At 40.4% G+C, this 17,705-nt stretch overlaps 1 protein-coding gene across 1 annotated transcript in view; it reads left to right on the forward strand.

Annotated features, from left to right (window-relative positions):
- The window catches only part of ANKFN1 (ankyrin repeat and fibronectin type III domain containing 1), a 108,167-nt gene that overhangs the window by 67,143 nt on the left and 23,319 nt on the right, over window positions 1-17,705 (forward strand). The window contains exons 7-9 of the mRNA XM_017739182.1: window positions 8,452-8,549; window positions 9,185-9,275; window positions 12,557-12,664. Coding sequence (XP_017594671.1) covers window positions 8,452-8,549; window positions 9,185-9,275; window positions 12,557-12,664 — 297 coding nt within the window. The remainder of the gene's footprint in view (window positions 1-8,451; window positions 8,550-9,184; window positions 9,276-12,556; window positions 12,665-17,705) is intronic.

Genomic DNA, 17,705 nt, shown 5'->3' on the forward strand with positions numbered 1-17,705 from the left:
ATGGCATTTTATTAGGTCTCCTGGGCACTTTATTTGCACGTTACATTTTGGTAGCTAACAGGACTGTGCAATTTGACTTCTATTTTTATGCCTAGCCAGTACAGAAATGTATAAAAGTTAAAACAAACCTTTCTATTTCTAGCTCCTGTCAATGTCTGTAGTATGTGCTGGACTTAATATAAAATTTAAGAATTTCTATTATTTAAGTTTGCTATGGATTTAAAATCAGCTTTGAACATGAATCACGTACTAAGTGATGGTGTAATTAATTAATGTAGCTAATCAAACACCGGTTAATCAGCTGAATCATTCTTTCCTCCCGCTTTGTGGTTTATAAGGATTTTGAACAGCAGCTCAGGATGAATAGCTCTGAGAAAACCCAGACATACAGGCTCTACTTTTGTCTGCCTTGGTTTCTAACAAAAAAGGCTCGTATCATGATGTTGTTGAATTTTAGACACTGTTTTGCCTTTTACATTAGCTTTTACTTACCAAAATTAATAAGTTTCTTCTTTTAATTGTTTGCATGCGACTGTTACAGCTTCCAGTTCATAGGTATGGCATAGAAGAGGTGAATTCCTTATAGTCAGTGTCAGGACTGGGACTCAAGACCTTCAGCTTCTGTCTTCAAGGAGGTTCCTGATTTGGCAGATATTTTGATGAATGGATTTGGGAATGAAGACTCACTGAAGACTTAAAACCAGAATGTCTTCAAAGGGTTTATGTCAAAGTTTCCCTGCTCACACCTTCATCTCTGGCCCATCATGGACTTTCCTGGATCATTTACAAGTATCAAAGGTCTAGGTGTTAGTTTGCCTCCCTGACCAAAGCCTGATCCTGTTCTAGTAATCAGATCTGACCCCCAGAACTGATACGTGTCTGTAAATTTGGAATCAGGCCTTGGCATCTGCTGCAAGCTCCTACCTCGTGTATTGAGCATAAACTGCAGTGTTTCCTGCTTCCATGCATGAGTGCCCAGTTAGTTCAGGCATGAACACCCCATCAGTTTGTGCATGAGCACCCAGTTAATTTACTAATGAACACCCAGCTGACTCACCCATGAGCCCCCTCTTAACCCACGTCTGAGTTCAGTCAGTTCACACCTGAGCACCCAGTTGGCTCACTCCTGAGCACAGTGCTGGGCATGGATGGCAGTTTCCATTAGCCAGGGGCCACTGAAGGAGTGGGAGGAGTTCAGGAGAGGTCGGGTGCTGCTCACACCTGGCCTGGCTATGCCTCAGTGTGATGGAAAACCCATCACTGAGTGAAAGCCATGGTGGAGAGAAGGGAAGCTGACAGTAGGAAAGGGGGAGGATAAGTGTTTGGATTAAGTTCAGTCTGGGAAAGATGGCGAAAAGGTGTTCACTTAAATGGTTTTTTAATTATATTTACTTTCTTCTCACTCTGAACGAATTATTAGAAATTTGTGTTAATTGGCAATAAATTAAATTAAGATCCCCAAATCAAGGCTGTTTTGCCTGCAACACCTGTCTGCATTTCTAGGGAAGGTGAAAGCTCTTTAAGCTACTGTAGGGATTAGTTTATAAAGAAATAAAAGCCTTAAATATGGTTAATCAACATTGATGCAGCAAAGTCCCTCTTTATATCACAGGAGAACTAGAGGACAAGGAGCGGAATCCCATTAAACAGATTACTTGAATTAGTGTCTGTGTATTTCCTTCCTTTGTTCCCCATGCTGGGCACTGCTCTGGTTTGCCTCCTACATTGAGATAGATTACTTTTTTGTTTGCATTTTCCCAGCTGCTCATTATTAATTAGACTTTAATGTCATGTTTTCGGATGAAGCTGAGCCTGCCCCGTGCATGCTTTGCACAAACGATCGGTCCTTGCATGCAGGAGCTTCCCCCCGGCTCTCACTGCACAGATTACAGGAGTCAAACAGGCCCACTGGGAGGGGAAACTTGCAGAATCCAAGCCAAGCTTTTCTAGGATGTGAAGCCTTTGCATAAGAACCCCATTTATTCTCCAATCCCCTCTCAGAGTTCTAACACACGCTCTCTCCTACTTTTCTTTCCACATCCAGAGTGGGATATGTTTTGTCATTTCAGGGCTGAGAAACAAATCTTGGCTGTTATTATAATCCATTGTAGCTTTCTAACCACTGGCCCACATTGGAAGGCTGAATGTGCACCCACATGGCACATTTTCTTAGTTATTTATAAAGTGTTAGTAAGAAATGTCATTTTCACTAACAGAGAGGAAAAAATTTCCTTCTTGTACTGGAATAGCTGGCCTTATTGCAAACAGATAAAGAATTGCTGCGATTAGAAAATGCTAACCAAATACTTGAGAAAAAAAGATCAATTTTTTTTTATATTCTCTTGGTGAGAATTTTATTAAAATTCAATAAAAATAGTATCTTATAAATCATTTATATAATGCAGATTTGCTTTAAAATGAACTAGTGAAACCATGATCAAGCAAAGATGTGTCTTTGGCACCCAGCCTGCTGTCATAATGGTTCCCATAAATGTCAAGACATAAAATAGAGTATTCTGGCCTGGGTCAAAGGAACATGCAGAAACAGGGCCACAAGAAAGGTTATTTAACATCATTGGTTATTATTAGCAGGCGAAAAATGCAAAGGAGCCCAGAGCAGTTGGGAAGAAGATTTACTGCAAATAAAGTATTTGATTATTAAAAAAAAAAAACCTCTGAAATAAGTATCATGAAGATTTATAGCCATGGAAGTTTCAAATGAAGATGTGCTCTCTAGCAATAGTCTAGAGATGCTTTTCTTGGTACTCTGTCTTGCACTGTTCCGTCTTGTTCTGTTGAGAGGCCCTTAAGCCCCCCTGCAGCTCCTTCCCACCACACCACAGCAGTACTTTGTTTGCCTCAGGCGGGCACAGAGCTCTATGTTTGCATCTTTTTTCATTCCTCGTCAGCTTTATTGATGCTTCTACTAACCCAGTACAAAGAGCCTCGGATAAGTTTACAGAAAAAACTGAAATTATAGATAAGATCCAAAATAATGAACATTAGTATTTGGAGTTCAGGTTTTAATTTAAGTTGTACCTAGAAATCCAAGTCCCAGGCCATGACTGTGTTCTAACTTCTGTGTTTGTACAAACTGCTCAGTGGCAAACATTTGTTTTTCTCCTAATGGAAGCATTATGCTATCAGTAGTCCCTACAGCTGGTATAACTTGTCTTTCTCCTATCATTTCTTGGATGATATCCAAACATGAGAGAGGCATGAACACAGCCTGAACTGAAAATCTGAAAAAATTGGGTTCCTTTCTTAAATCAGGCTGGAAAGAACAGTTGAAGACAGCAAGGAGGAGCTGACCAAATACTGCAAACTGTGTTGTCCACCAGAGCTGGTGACACTCTACACCAACAGATTCCAGCTTTTCACTACTGTTTGGGTCTCTTCACTTGTTTTATAAATACTTGTTTAGGGTCTTTCATCCTGATTTTATTCATATGAATGGCAGTGTTTAATGTCCTTAAATCAGCTGCTAAGGCATTATGAGAGCAAATCAGTAAAATTTTTTCATCAAGATCAGTAAGCAGAAAAGAATGGCATGAAGTGGTTTCTGGATGTTCTCTCTGTCAGTTTTATAATTCAAAGGAAGCTAATAAATAACACAATTATTTGTTTGGAGGCCCTTGGAAACACAAGATAAGACCACCATCAGCCCAGGCCCTGGATATGGGAGGAAGGGAATGAGACAGAACCTTTGCTGGTCAAGCCTGCCTTAAAAGCCAGAGTGGCAGAATGCACTGCCCAAGGTCACTCAGCAAGTCAGTAGCACATGCAGGAATGAAATCCAGAATTCCAGCTCCATATACTACTCTGCAGACCCCAACGAGCAGAAACAGAACTCCTGTCCCTCGGTGTAATTAATCTACTCAGCAATTCAGAGAGTAATTTAAATGCAAGCAAAAACAAATGTCAAGAGAAGAGACAAATTCTACTGTGGCTCAGGCTATTTACTTGATTCAGGAGAAGGTGCTTTCCTGAATGAATCTATAATAGGGTCAGGAGGTGTTTTGTGCCTTCCCTTTGACTTTTATCTGTCTGTCCATCTCTCTGATAAGCTGTTAAAGGCATGCTCAGTATAACAGAAAGGTTGTGAGTGGAAAAGAAACAGGTGAAAATAAACTTCTCCCTTTATTTTAAAGCGCGTGAATTGAGTATTTAAAAATAAAAAAAAAAAACCAACTTGGCCACAAGTAAGTTACATAACTTAAGCCAGTCTAAAATTATGTGCCAGCAATTTACATGAGTTTTATGTAACTGTTTATACTGCTGTTTATTTAAAAATTACTACTTATCTTGGCGACCGCAGCAACACATCGTGCATTTGCTAGCTCTGGAATACAGGGCACCTTCATTAAAACACATAGTCACCAATATATTAAACACACAAAAAAGCCCTGCTCTGACATAACATGAAGTGTCAGATGGAAAGCCGCAACAGCAAAGACATTCAGCGTTCACAACAAAGCAGCCCTTTGGGGTGTTCAGAACAGGACTGGAACATGCTCCATCCTTAATTCACCCAACAGCTTTCAGGTCCTTTACAGCACAGTTGGTTCAGTCTACAAGACCAGCTCCTGTTCCTGGGCTCTTATAAAGGACCCTCTTCATCTTCAGCTTTCTATACTTGAGCATGTTTATAATTCAGCATTTAGGTGCTGAGGTGAGGCAGCCTTTTGTTCTTTCTTAAAGTCCCAAGAACTTCAGCATGACACAAATGATTGGTAATTTCTGTCTGCTCTCTTCCAGCACTGTCTCTCTCACAATGGAGGCAAAGATTTAGCTAGATCTTCATGATGGGTTGCTCATGCACAAATTACATAATTTTTAGGTCCAGGCTGATCACCAGGGAAACACCGTGGGTGAGTAGCTTTGTATTGGTACCAGGAAGAGCTGCAGATATCCCACAAACCAGGCAGTGGGAGCAACACCAGCCTAATACATGGATTTTGCCCCTTGTTTTGGGGCCTGTTGACTGAACAAGGTGCTCTACCTCTCCTTACTTCATTTTCACATCTATAAAAGAGGAAAACTGGTATCCACATCCTCCTAGGAGATTTCTAACCCAATTAATCAGTATAGCAGAATATTATGTATTATTTTTAGATGACCATTACAGTAGAGAGCTGAAATCTGGAAATGCAGAGCAGGAGATATAAACCTAAGTGATAAATTATTTCCATTGATTTGCATATATTTAAAGCTGTATCATGTCATCTTCTTCTCACTTGAGTTGGTAAAATCATGGGAGAAAAAACGTTTTTTAAAATTATAAGTAAGCAAGAAAATTCCAAAACTTGTTATGAGTTTCTTTATGACAGATATACTTTGAAATGAGGGGAAAAAGAAGGCACTATTCCAACACAGCTGTTGAAAAAATATTTATTTTTCAGTTATGGAAATTTTTATTGAAACTGGGGGACGGGTTTTTTTCCAAAAGTGAGGTTTTTAAATAAATATATTTGAAAATTAAGTTTTGAGTAACTTTGGATACACCATCTTGTTAGATAAATATCCTTTAATAGGGGGATTCTCAACCATGATAACCATAACCTAAACCACAGGCTAATATCATATTCTGTGTTTTCAATTCCATGGGGCTCAGCCACCACCGGCTAAGCCAAAAAAAAGCAAAATGCTGTCATTGGTGGCTGCATAAGGAGAAGCACAGTTGAGCCTAAGCCTGGCAGCCAGCGAAGGATGGGATGGTGGGGGGACCAGGGGGCACCCAGGGGTGCACCCTCGGCACCTCGTGACAGGATGAGCACTCGGTCACTCTCCCAAGGGAGTTGCTGTCCCTCAAGGGGCTGGGACATCCCAGTGTCACCCAGCACACAGGAGTTCACTGACATGAGCTGGGGCAGCAGTTTGCCCTGGAAGATCAGAGCAAAGCCCTTTTACTATCACAAAACCTCACAAACTTCCCTGCTGCTCCTGAGATGGCTTTGAGGGCCATGTCAGCCTGTTCTCCCCTTAGAAACTCAGCATCTCTCTCTGAACTCAGCAGCCTTTGATTATTTCTGAGAACAAGCTGCCATGCTGTTGCTATGTCACAACCACCAGTATTGTGGTGTTCCTGCTGGCCACAGGCTTGCAGACAGGTAGGATTGCAATCCTGCTCAGATTAAGGCATTAACTCCTCTTCAGACAGTGTGCCAGCATCTCTAAATATTGGGAGTGCTCCCCTAAATGCCAAATGCAAGTGGAAGGGGATCCACATCAAGGACGGGGCTGCAATGTTTATTTGTGTAAGCTACCCAAATTTAAATATGCCTCTTGAAGTACCAGTTTATGTCTGGGCAGCCTCCAGTTCATAGAACAGTTAAAAATTTGGGAAGCTCAAAAGCAGCTTAGAGCTACTTCTCTCACCCTTGGCTTTTGCTTTGTGCTGCCTGAAGTGCGACCCAACCACTTCCCCTCTCTTGGACCAGGACACTCAGGCATGCCTGGGGATTCCAAAGAAGGCAGGATTTGCTGGCAGAATCTGTCCTGAGGGACACTTTCTAGCTTGACATGAATCCTTGAAAAGAAAAATGGTGTCTAAAATGGCTGCAAGCCTGTCAACAACGTGTTCAGCAGTTTGAACAGGGTTTCTCCTGGTTTCTCCTTCTGGAAAACAGAAAACACATCTAAGTGTTCAGCACGTGTACAGTGTCTGCAGTGATTTAACACAAGTGGAGCTAGAAACCTTGAAAATCATGGTTTACAATGGACACTCTGACAGGCCATCAAGTTCAATGTTACTTTTAAGTATTCCCATAATTAAACTGTCAACAAAACCCTACAATATGGTACTGCAACAGTCTCTACATTTTCCTACTAATGTGTAGAGATAGCTTCCACTAAAGGTGGCAGTAATTAGGTATTTAAAACCCATGGAAAACTAGAAAAATACACCGTGAAAAAATTCAACGAGAATGTAAAAAACCAATCTTCTTTTCATTGGAGCAAACACAAAAATGTTGCAGAACATGCTGTGCATTCACAAAATGCAATCATAGAAAAGGAGCGATTAGGGGAGAAGGGGAAAATGAGTTATGGTATTGATACTTGGTATCATGCTGTTTTAGAAAAATATGTTGTCAGTTAAATGTTGTATATGCTGAGAAAGAAATTCTCTGAAGCCGTTTTCTTTTAATGTGAAAATACCAGTATGACACTGCCAGAAGATGCAAATTCTACATGCTGAAATTAGGATACCTATATCCTCTGATCTCTTCTAAATTATCAACTCCAATACTAATGAATATACAAACAAAGTGTCTAAAAACTATTCTGTGAATGGTTTTTAGGAAATAAAGGAAAGCTTTATATTGAAGTCTTTGGTGTAAATCCAGGAAACTGATGAGATTTCCCAGTTTCTACTGTAGAATAATTCAATAGATTAATTTCACTATGGTTTTATAGATTTTCCTGGAAGTTTGAATCTGAAGGTACAAGTCACTAAATCCCAGAGGCAGGACTCCAGGATTAACCAGGATGGCACCCTCCATTAATAAGGAATAATTTAAGAAAAAAGGCTAGTTTCCTACCTGCAGCCATCTGTTCCTCACTTGCATATACTCCTTTTTTTAAATCATCCAGTAGTTTTTCATGGTCTGCTCAATACTATTTTATGTGCACAATAATTTTTGCAAGTACTGAGGAGGAATATGGACAGCAGGACTGCTGATTACATAACCCCTGTGCTCAACAGGAATGGGAGTGACATTGAGCACTTTGGTGAAGGTGCCCATCACAATTTGGGCTGAAGGAAAGATGGGAGTGCTGGGCTGACATGTCTGTCAGCCCAGCAGCACTTAAATCTATCCAAAAGTGGATTCAGCTTAACAGGTCCTGGTGGAGCTCTGTAATTGCCATGACCACAGCAACAGCAGGCCTGGCCGGGAGAGCCAGAACCCACTGAAACCAACCATGAGGCTCCAGTGAGTGCCTGGTCCAAAGAGAATATTTCTATCCAAATTAGCCAAGGGTAGGTGATGAAAGTTTTGTGGGCCTGAGGAGCCAAAAGGACTCTGCCCATGCCCACCTATGCAGATCCAATGCAAGCCACTGCTTTTCGTTGGTTAGGATGTATAAACTGCCAAATGGCATTGACAGGTCCAATTCCTTCACCTTCTCTTTTCCACTACTTCTCTTTCTTTAAAAGGAAATTGTTTAAATGAGGGCAATGGTGACTCAAAGGAATTTGTATTGCAGTCTATTTTTAAGCATTCTTTCCTGAAAAGCTTTTGAACAATATTTTGGTTTTGTCTCCCATACACAGAGATATAATTTAATTACTGTGTATTTGCAAAACATTACTGTTAAATGTGACTTTTATTATCCACATGGACTGGGAAACTGCTAGGAGAAAAGTTAACCTGTGAGTGATTCAAGGCCTTTGACTTCTTTGCTTGGACTGGTACTTGACTTGATTTTCTCATGCTATTTGTTCCCTAGTGGAATGGAGCTCTGCAGAAGACTTTTCTCCTTTGGCTGGTGAAATAATTATGGATAATCTTCACTCTTTGAGGTGCTCCATCACAGGTCTCAGGACGGTGAGTGCCAGAGGACTCATTTAGACCTTGATGGCCTAGTCCCCGCAGTGATACAAAGACACGAGAATTTGCATCAGCGCCCCTTGGAAATCACTGCAGAGCCTGTCTTGTAGCAGCATGTTCCAGTGATTGAGCGTGATGTGTCTGGTAGCCATAATCCAAAAGTCACAAAGGAATAGACAGCATGAACCATTTTTTGAGTTACCATTCTCAGGGGAAATTGGGAAAGACTGGAGCAAAAACTGCTGTTTTCTGGATCATGGGATAATCAGTGCAGATCATAGGCTCTTGAGAAATCTAGACCTGACTCTGATGACCCATCCCTCAATTAACAACTCTGTCTATTCTCCTTCTTCCAGGAATGTACATGTGGATATCGATCATTCTCATTTTTGTTTATATCTCTTATTTATTTATATCTCTTTGTATATCTCTTTTATACCAAACAGAACTGGGTCTCAAACTTTGTCCTTAAATCTTTGTAGTATGTTTCAATCTATCATGGTGCATTTAAATTATTAAAGCTATTTAAGTTTCTCACTGAAAAAAATCTTTGTGAGGGACTGCTTTGCAGTTGTTACAGCCAAGATTTTGAATCCAGTGATAGTTTTGACTCCAGTTGTTTCCATTTGCAGGGCCAGAGGTATTATGTCCGTGTCTCAGCATACAACATGAGAGGATGGGGACCTCCACGCAATTCTACTCCTGAATATGCTTCTCCTTCAAGTAGGTTGGGTTTGTCTGCCCTCCCAGTTTGCTTAGTGATGTTGGAGTTCATGAAGTAATTGTCACGTCATCTAGGAGTGAAATTAATAATAAAACTCAACTCCTTCCAATGCCCCCAAAAAAAGCAAAATTACAATATATGTGTATTTATGTCTCAGCTTTTATTCTTCTCCAGTCCTTTGACAGAACATTGTTGTCTAGCCATTAACACTTAAAAAAATGAGAAATATTTTAATCTTCATTTCTCTTAGGAGAGTTCTGATATATGGAACTTCCTTTTTCGGTACATGAATGGATCAAAACCTGATTCTGAGCTGCTAGAAGCAAAACACTTACATGCATCTCATGTCATTTTATGCTTTACCTTGTAGCACTACAGATCCCATTCACTGGACCATTCTTATAGCATTCTGTACATAAAATACTCCAGTGTGGACACACATGGTGGTAGGATATAGCCTATAAATGTTCCAGAAATGTCCAAAAGCCTTTCTTCCTTTTCCAACCTCTGACAGGTTTTCTCAGACTCCATTAGGGCTATGATCTGTCATTTGTAATTTTTAATCTATTACAATCACATTGTATTGTTAATTGCTTTTCCAGACTTAGTGTTGCCTGCCAAAGTGGCTCAGTGTATTGCAGCTCCCCTTGTATTGATTAACACAGTAAAGTGGGACTCTTCTTTTTATTGCATTAACACTAGTTTTTATTAGGCTAATGTAGCAATTTAATAACCTTTCATGCTAATGTGAGAAAATATAACAAGCTGTACCTACTCTCAGTAGTCATAATGGAGAGGGTTGGATAAATAAGGCTCTTGCATTACCATTGTCCCATTTTGCTTCAATTTTTTTCTTGTGTTTTCTCCAGAACAATACCAGAACTAGGCTAAAGAAATATTCTGCTATAGAACAAAAATGGGCTACAATCATGGGAAAAAGATACTGTGGATAACTGAGTAACTTGGTGATGTGCAATTACCTTGACTATAGCCAGGTGTAACTACACAGAACTTGGCCTCACAAATCCAAAATTTACATCAGCTGGGGGAAAGATTCTTTCACAGTAGCTGCTAGTTATTCAGCCAAAAATCCCCAAAGAAGGAGCACTCCTGGCAAGACAGGTGGTATTTAAGACTGCAGCTTTGTATGATGTGAATTTTGCTTTGAGCATATTGCATTCTCTTCCCTTTTTATAGCCCCCTGCTACTAACCTCCTAACATCTGACATTATGTGCCAGTTCCAAAGTTTTGGGGTGTGAGGGAAATCTTCCTGCAGATTTCAGTGGATCAGCACAAAAGCTTTGGAGAGAATTCTGTTCATTCCCCTTGTCTCAGGGTGTTAGAGTACAGAAAGTTCTGGAATTGCTGGGTCTAGGGTCATGTGCTTAAGCTTTACAGTAAGACCAGCAGAGCCTAAATGCAAACCTTTTCATTAAATAATACTCACATTAGAGAGACAAGATGTTATTTACCATTGCAGTTACTGGAGGCAGAACTCCCTTATTCACATGACTGCCTTCACCACTGCTTTGGAAAACCAGCAGATTTGTGCTTGGCAGGGAGGCAGCAAGCTGACATTACACCAGTGTTGTAAAACAAAATATGGCCCTAAGCTAAAACTTAAATGAGAATACATTAATGCTCTACAGTTGTCTGTAACAGCAGCCAGAAGAATATGCAAGGGAAAGGAAAGATTCAGGGCCTGATGCTGATACAGTCCAATCCCAGAGCATCAAAGGCTGGTGACACCCTTGGAGATGTGTCTGTGTATGATGACAGTGAGCGCTTGCCAGCGTCCTCCTGTTTCCCCCGCACACAGCAGCAGCCTGGAAAGTGGTGGCCAACGTTGTGCAACTGCTCTGTGAAATCCCAGCAGACAGAAACATTTCTAGGTTTATTCATTAGCAGGTGAGTGATGGACAATGAGGGAAGCTGGTCTGGTTTCTCTGTCATTTTTAAGGTAGTCAGCAATCTGGAGGTTCAAAATGTTTGGAAACACTGGGATAGAGAAATCACGAGGTTGTTTGAAACTCTACCTGAAAACACCAAAGCACTTTGGTGAGTTCCAGTTGGTCCCTCCTGGCTGCTCACAGGAGATCTAAGGACATTTTCCCCACACAGAGCAGTAAATGCAGCTGGCCCTGATGTCTGCATTAGAGCAAAGCACACCGGACAGCCCCTCTGCAGCTGTCACACTGACCACACGCTATCAGGATACCAAATGTCTTCTCTTTCCAGCCTTTCATGGGGCTTACTCTGGCAGCTACACTAAATGTAAATAAACAGGTATTTATATCCCTGGCGTAGTGAGCCCATTGGAAGGAATGCTTGTCTCCAAACTTGCACTAGAAACTGGATCTGTATATTTAGTGAGTGAGCAAACTGCTGGTGGCTGTGAGTACATACACGGCCTCCGTGCCAGCAAGATGGGAGCATGTCTCCTGTGCAGACAGATCTCTTAATACCTTGATCCACCATTCCTTTGGGCCAGGAAACGGGCGCAATGCGCTTTTCTCATTATAATCAAAGTGTGAAAATAGCCAAGTCTGGAATTAAAGAGCTCCTTTCTGATACACACAGTTTCTTCTTCCTATTTGTGATGAGTTTGTTTTTCTAAAATGAAGGCTGAGATTGTCATTAGCAGCGAGTGAAAACAAAGCCTTTTGGAGGCTGAAGATGTGTGGGACAGACACAGCAGGTTTTTGCCTCAGGAGTGCAGTGCTGAGCAGCCCGTGGACTCCAGGGCAGGAACTGCCAGAGTTGTTCAGGCCTCTGCTGGGAGCAGATCTCCAGAAGTGATTTTACTCCAAGTAGGTTTCTGTGGCTATAGGGCAAGCTCTGGGTGTAGGAAGATGTTCATTTTCTGCTTTGCAGAACTGCAGGCGAGTTGTGGAGCCTCCTGGTGTTGGAAGGAGTGGCAGAAGGAGCATTGTGGGATCTTGGTGAGGGGCTGAGTGTCAGGACAGGCTGAGAGCAGCCCTGACTGCAGCACCAGAGCCCATTCATGAAGAGAAACAGCCATTGTCAAGTCAGTCACTACAGGAGCTTCTCAGAGCTGGTTGTCAGCTTTGTTAATAATCATGATGATTAATTACCCAGTTGGCACAAGGCAAAGAAAACTCAATGTACAAGTAACAACAGACTTAGACTTAAAAACGGCTCCTGCCTGCCGAGATGTAAAACTCCTCTAGAGCCGAGAAGTACCAGAGGCAAGAAAATATTTTTAGACCCTCTCCTGCACCTTTGTGTTTCATTTCTGTTATTTCCTTTGTTCAATAGACTGGAAAGACTGCAGTGGAAGAGAGCCTCGGCACAGGGGACACACTGAGGCCCTGGAACGCCTCCTTCAGCAGGTTCGAGCAGCTCATCAGCACTATAATTGCAGAGGTAAGGATAAATATCTATGTGGTAGGGCACCAGCTGAAGCCTCTGTGGCGCCTGTAATTTTAGCAGTTTTCTAACTAGGTCATACCTTCTCATTCATCAGGAAAAGAAAGATATTAATATTGGCCCATCTGGAATCACTTTAGCACACTATCTTGCTCTTAACCCTTGAAATTAGTTGGATGAAAACATCTGAAAGCTACAATGTGCACACAGACAGGCACAGTCTTTCTCCCTCCATACCCTACACACCTATTGATTTGTTTTTCCCTGCAAATTAGTTTCACACAGGATTCCACTAAAATGTTTCAAGGATTTTTTTTTAATTTTTCATATAAAGAAATACTTTAGACAGTTAACAACTGGTTTGGATCAAAAGAGGGGATTGGCTGCCTCCAAATGGAAGACACTAAGTGGATGTCATGCCAATCCATAATGAAAAATACTTGCACAATGCAGTGGGAAGATAAGATTGCTACATTTCAAAACAGACTGGATCAAAACTGGGAGAGAGTTCAAATCTCAGCCAATCTTCATTCATGAGAAACAGACTGTGCCTTTAATAGCTCAAGAGCCAAGGCAACAGCTTGGCATTCTTTTTGGAGCATATATAAAAACTCCTGTTCTATATGGGTTGTTGAAAAGTACTATTTATTTTCTTAAAATAAACTTCTAACTGGAATAATGCTTCATTGCAAAGGGACTTATTTTAAACTGAAAAGTTAAACTATCATGTAGTTTTCATTTTTCTTCACCTAGTTTGACTGCTATGTCAAGTTGCATCAATTGATTTAAAATCATAGAAATACTTAGAGCTAAAATCATCTGGCTGAAATGAAAAGATGCAGCCTTTGTTCCTTACGTGCATATTTGTCACCATCACAATGATCCACGGTCTGCCACAACTCATTGTAACCATAGCAACTTAAACTATTCCTCTATGGTGCTTGGAAAGGGAAAGGAGATATTGCAAGAAAATGTTGTTTCTCTAATTAAAATTCATGCAAACATTATCACTTGCAGGTGGTCTTGATACTGAAAATACAGATGATGTATTCTATCTCTTACATGGCTTTTCATGCTATTAAAGAACGCTTTTTTTGTGGTACAGTTTTTTCTTTCTGGAGTTAGTGCCTATCTCAGGTCTTTCAGGCCACCTTCCCAGTCAACAGGAAGTGATGGAACATCTGAAAATATTCTTAGTATAAATTGTTTTACTGACATAGCAGTCCAGAACAGAAGTAGTTATAAACATCATGCAGAAAACCCCTCCTTTTGAGAATCTGACACCAGTGCCTGGTTCTTATAAAATTCCACTTCTCCTTAAATTAACCCCAGTCTCAAAACTGAGCACAGACAACTCCATTGTTGATTTCCTAACACCTTTTCCTTGAATAATAAGTAACAACAATACAGAAAATGTGTTTAGCTCAGAACATTTTCTTCTATGCCTGAAAGGCTGTGGGACCTCACATGGGGCAGTATCACATCAGGCTGTGGAGTCAGCCTGAGCAACACCCTTGCCTCCAACCAAATAAAAATCTCATAATTGCTTGTAATGCTAGCATTACACAGTAGTATATTTTGGATAAATCAGGATGGCATCATCACAGGAGAACTTTTGGAACTTGCCTTAAATATATGATGATGTCAATGCCTTTTATTTCACTAATTTGGTAAGGAATCAAAACAAAATTTGCAGGAAAAGTAAGAATTATGACATCACTTTGGCTCAGAAATTTTATTCTGATATTTATCAACCTCAGTGGAATCTGAGGAGCTTGATCAAGGATCTGAGATAAGCTGCTGTATATGAAAACCTTAAGTAACAGCTTTCACTTCATGTAATACAGAGGCTTGATCTCTATTCTTAATTAATGTAAATTAGCATGATTGACTGACGGGATGGAAATCAGCATGGCCCTGCTGTTACACACAGACTGAGGACCCGCCCAGGGATTTTTCTGTTCTTTGCCATGATTCCCTTTACCACACTGGTTAATGCCAATCTTGTGACCTCTGTTTGTTCCATTTGTTGTAGAGTAAACAGCTAAACATTGTTTGAGGAAGATCCTTGAATCTGCCTACAACCACTGATGAGCTGTGAGAGCAGAATCAGGCTCTGCACGAATTAGAGCTCAGTGAGAACAGAGCTGGGATCAAACCTGGTGTCCAGGCACCTTGACCGTTCCCACAGTGGCTCTTATATGGGATGTCCCACTCAAGCTGCTCAGGCTGGCTCAAGCAGAGTGCAGGACAAGTGAAAGGAAGGTGAAAAAACTGAGGGTAATCAATCTAAAAGGTCTGAGATTACCTGAACAAAGCAGGCAAAAGCCTCAGAACTGAGAGGGGCTGGAGGAGCAAGGCTGTGCACTCCTGCGGGATCTGGGAGGGGACATTGCCCACATTCCAGGCAGATCCTTTGCCCAAGTCTGTTCATTCAGACTCTGCCTTTCGCCCTGTGCTTTGCATTGCAGGGGCTGGAGAAAACAAGCTTACAAAAATACCAGGAAGAATACACTGGAATGTACAGTGAGTTTAAGAGCTTTTGGAATTAGATCAGCTGTTGCTTTTGAACCTGCTCTGCGATATGATGAAATCTCGTTGGGAATTACTTAGGAAGCTTTGCTTTCATATATTTAATCTTCTGGAAAACCCTGATGATTACAAATAATAGTCATCCATTTGTCTTCATAATACCATGCTACAGACTATCATAACTGAGTTACTACAATTGCGTGTCCTGGCAACACTTCAAATACATATTTTTAAGTATTTTTTCTTGTAGATCTCTCTTTCTAAACAATTCAGAGTGGATTAAGTAATTGTGTGATGCTTCATTAAGAAATGAACCCAACTCTTCAGTAGAATTCTTACCAGATATTTTCCTTCTGAAATTCAGTTGAAATGTATTTTACCAGACAAGTCAGAGGTGAAATAAAAATGTTCTTCTCATTTTAGTTTGATTCACAAGCAGAGCATATAGTTTTAATTGCATTTAGCAAAGAGAGGGATCACTGATTCCATAGGGCATTTAAGATGTTTAACTTATAATTCTTTGTGAGAATACAATACAAAAGTAGACTTGAGAACCAAGCTATAGACTGAGAAGTTCAGGTTGGGAATTTAAGAAGAGACCCCAGATGCACACGAGCTTGAGGGGGAAACTTGGTTCTTGTTCTTCCAAGAGGTTGCTTTTAAGTATGGGTTGTATTTATGTAAAAAACTGCAAAGAAATATTTATAAACCCTCTACCTTTGAAGAGAAAGGTTGACAGTGTCATAAATACACCTTTCTATTTAATTGCCTATTTCAGTCCAGGTTTGAATGCTTCTAATCTAAATCTAAACACTGGAAATTCTCCTATCTTGGCTGCTATGGGTTCACTCCCAGGCTTCTATTAAAAGAGCTCACAGCTCAGTTATCATTTGTTAATATAAACTCACTGTGTTGCTACTGGTGCTTTTCCATGAAAGTTCCTCTATGTTATTTATTAGTTAATTAAGTAACAGACAAAGTTCCATTTCCTGCAGATCCAAATTATCCTCTAATTTCAGCTCCATGTTTTCTGGCTTCTAGATACACAATACTGTAAACCAAAAGCAAATAGCAATGTAGGGGAGTTCACAATCTCCATCTAGTTTTACATTACTTCTTTTGCTGTTGGGTTCTGCAAATCTGTGGACTAAACCCAAACCACTGAATAGACCAATAACATACATTTCACTTGTAATGTGCCCTCTTATTTTAATGCTGCAGTCTCTGGGTGTTTTATACAGAATTATGTTGCTTTGCCTTCAGCAATTTCCTCCTCCATTCCCTCTGCATAGATGGAGGAAATACAGAAGAAAATAATTAGAATGAAGTTTATATTCCTAAATTGGTCTTAACCTTGGAAAAAGGAAACAGTAAGTCAGGAGTTTTCATGTAGCATTTGGTTGACATTACTACAATACACTGAAAAAGGTTCACAGTAAAATAACAGTTATCTGAGGAGATATGGATAGAAATACAAATGAATATTTTTAGAAGGAAAAGAAAGCAAAGGAGGAATCATGGATTTGGATGAGTCTGTTTAAGCTGAAGAGTGCATTGGAGAATATGCCATGGAGAACAAGTTTGCACTGGAAAGACAATGGATTTGATGATCTAATAAGTCTCATACATCTGAACTGTATGATTTACCCCCAAAAGAACCTTGCTCTCTTTGTACTCACTGTTCCACAGAGCGTACTCACTGTTCCACAATGTGTCTGCTTGCTGGGGCTTTCAATGTGCCAATCGTGGTGCAAATTTATTCAGCATTTAAAGATATGCCGAGCACTTCCACAGATGGGGTTTTGACAACAGCAAATTTAGATGTTCTTCAAATGTTCAGCATTAGAACTCACTAGGGAGACACAGACAGGCTCCTCCTATTCTGCACCAGAGGTAAGTGGGAAATACTCTGAGAACACCTAAGCAGACGATCAGCAGCTTTCAGTAAGAGGCTCTTCATGAGTCATGTTTTTTTCCTACTGGAGAAGGGTGTCCCTCAAAATGTTTTACACTTCAGTCTGGATGGGGATCCATGCTTCACCCAAATAAATAGTCACATCCTGGAAAACTGAGATGCACTTGTGCAGTTACATTTTCATTTTGTCTTTCTTTTTGTATCACAGGAAATACCTGAAGAATTAACTCTATTTTTCAAACTAAGTATTTCTGCTGTTTCTCTTACAACAGCATCAAACAGGACAGACATTACAAAAAACAAAACCAAACCCAAACAGTGTTAAGTGCCCATTGCTTTCAAATCCAGATGTGAACAACAACTGCCAGTACATTATAAAGTCCTGCATGTCCCTGATTGCCATCTCTTGGTGTCCCCTCCAAACCTGCTCACAGGCACACAGGTGTTCACAGCTGTTACACAGAACTCATGGCTTTCAATTCCCATGTGAAGATATTTCCTTGGCTCACAAGACCATGCATGAGAGAAAGAAAGATATTAAGTCAAATTCATCAATGTGAAAGAGAATGCAACGTATAAAAATTTAACAAT

The sequence above is a fragment of the Corvus brachyrhynchos genome, unplaced genomic scaffold (genome assembly GCF_000691975.1).
Source record: "Corvus brachyrhynchos isolate BGI_N302 unplaced genomic scaffold, ASM69197v1 scaffold407, whole genome shotgun sequence".
Lineage (NCBI taxonomy): Eukaryota > Metazoa > Chordata > Aves > Passeriformes > Corvidae > Corvus > Corvus brachyrhynchos.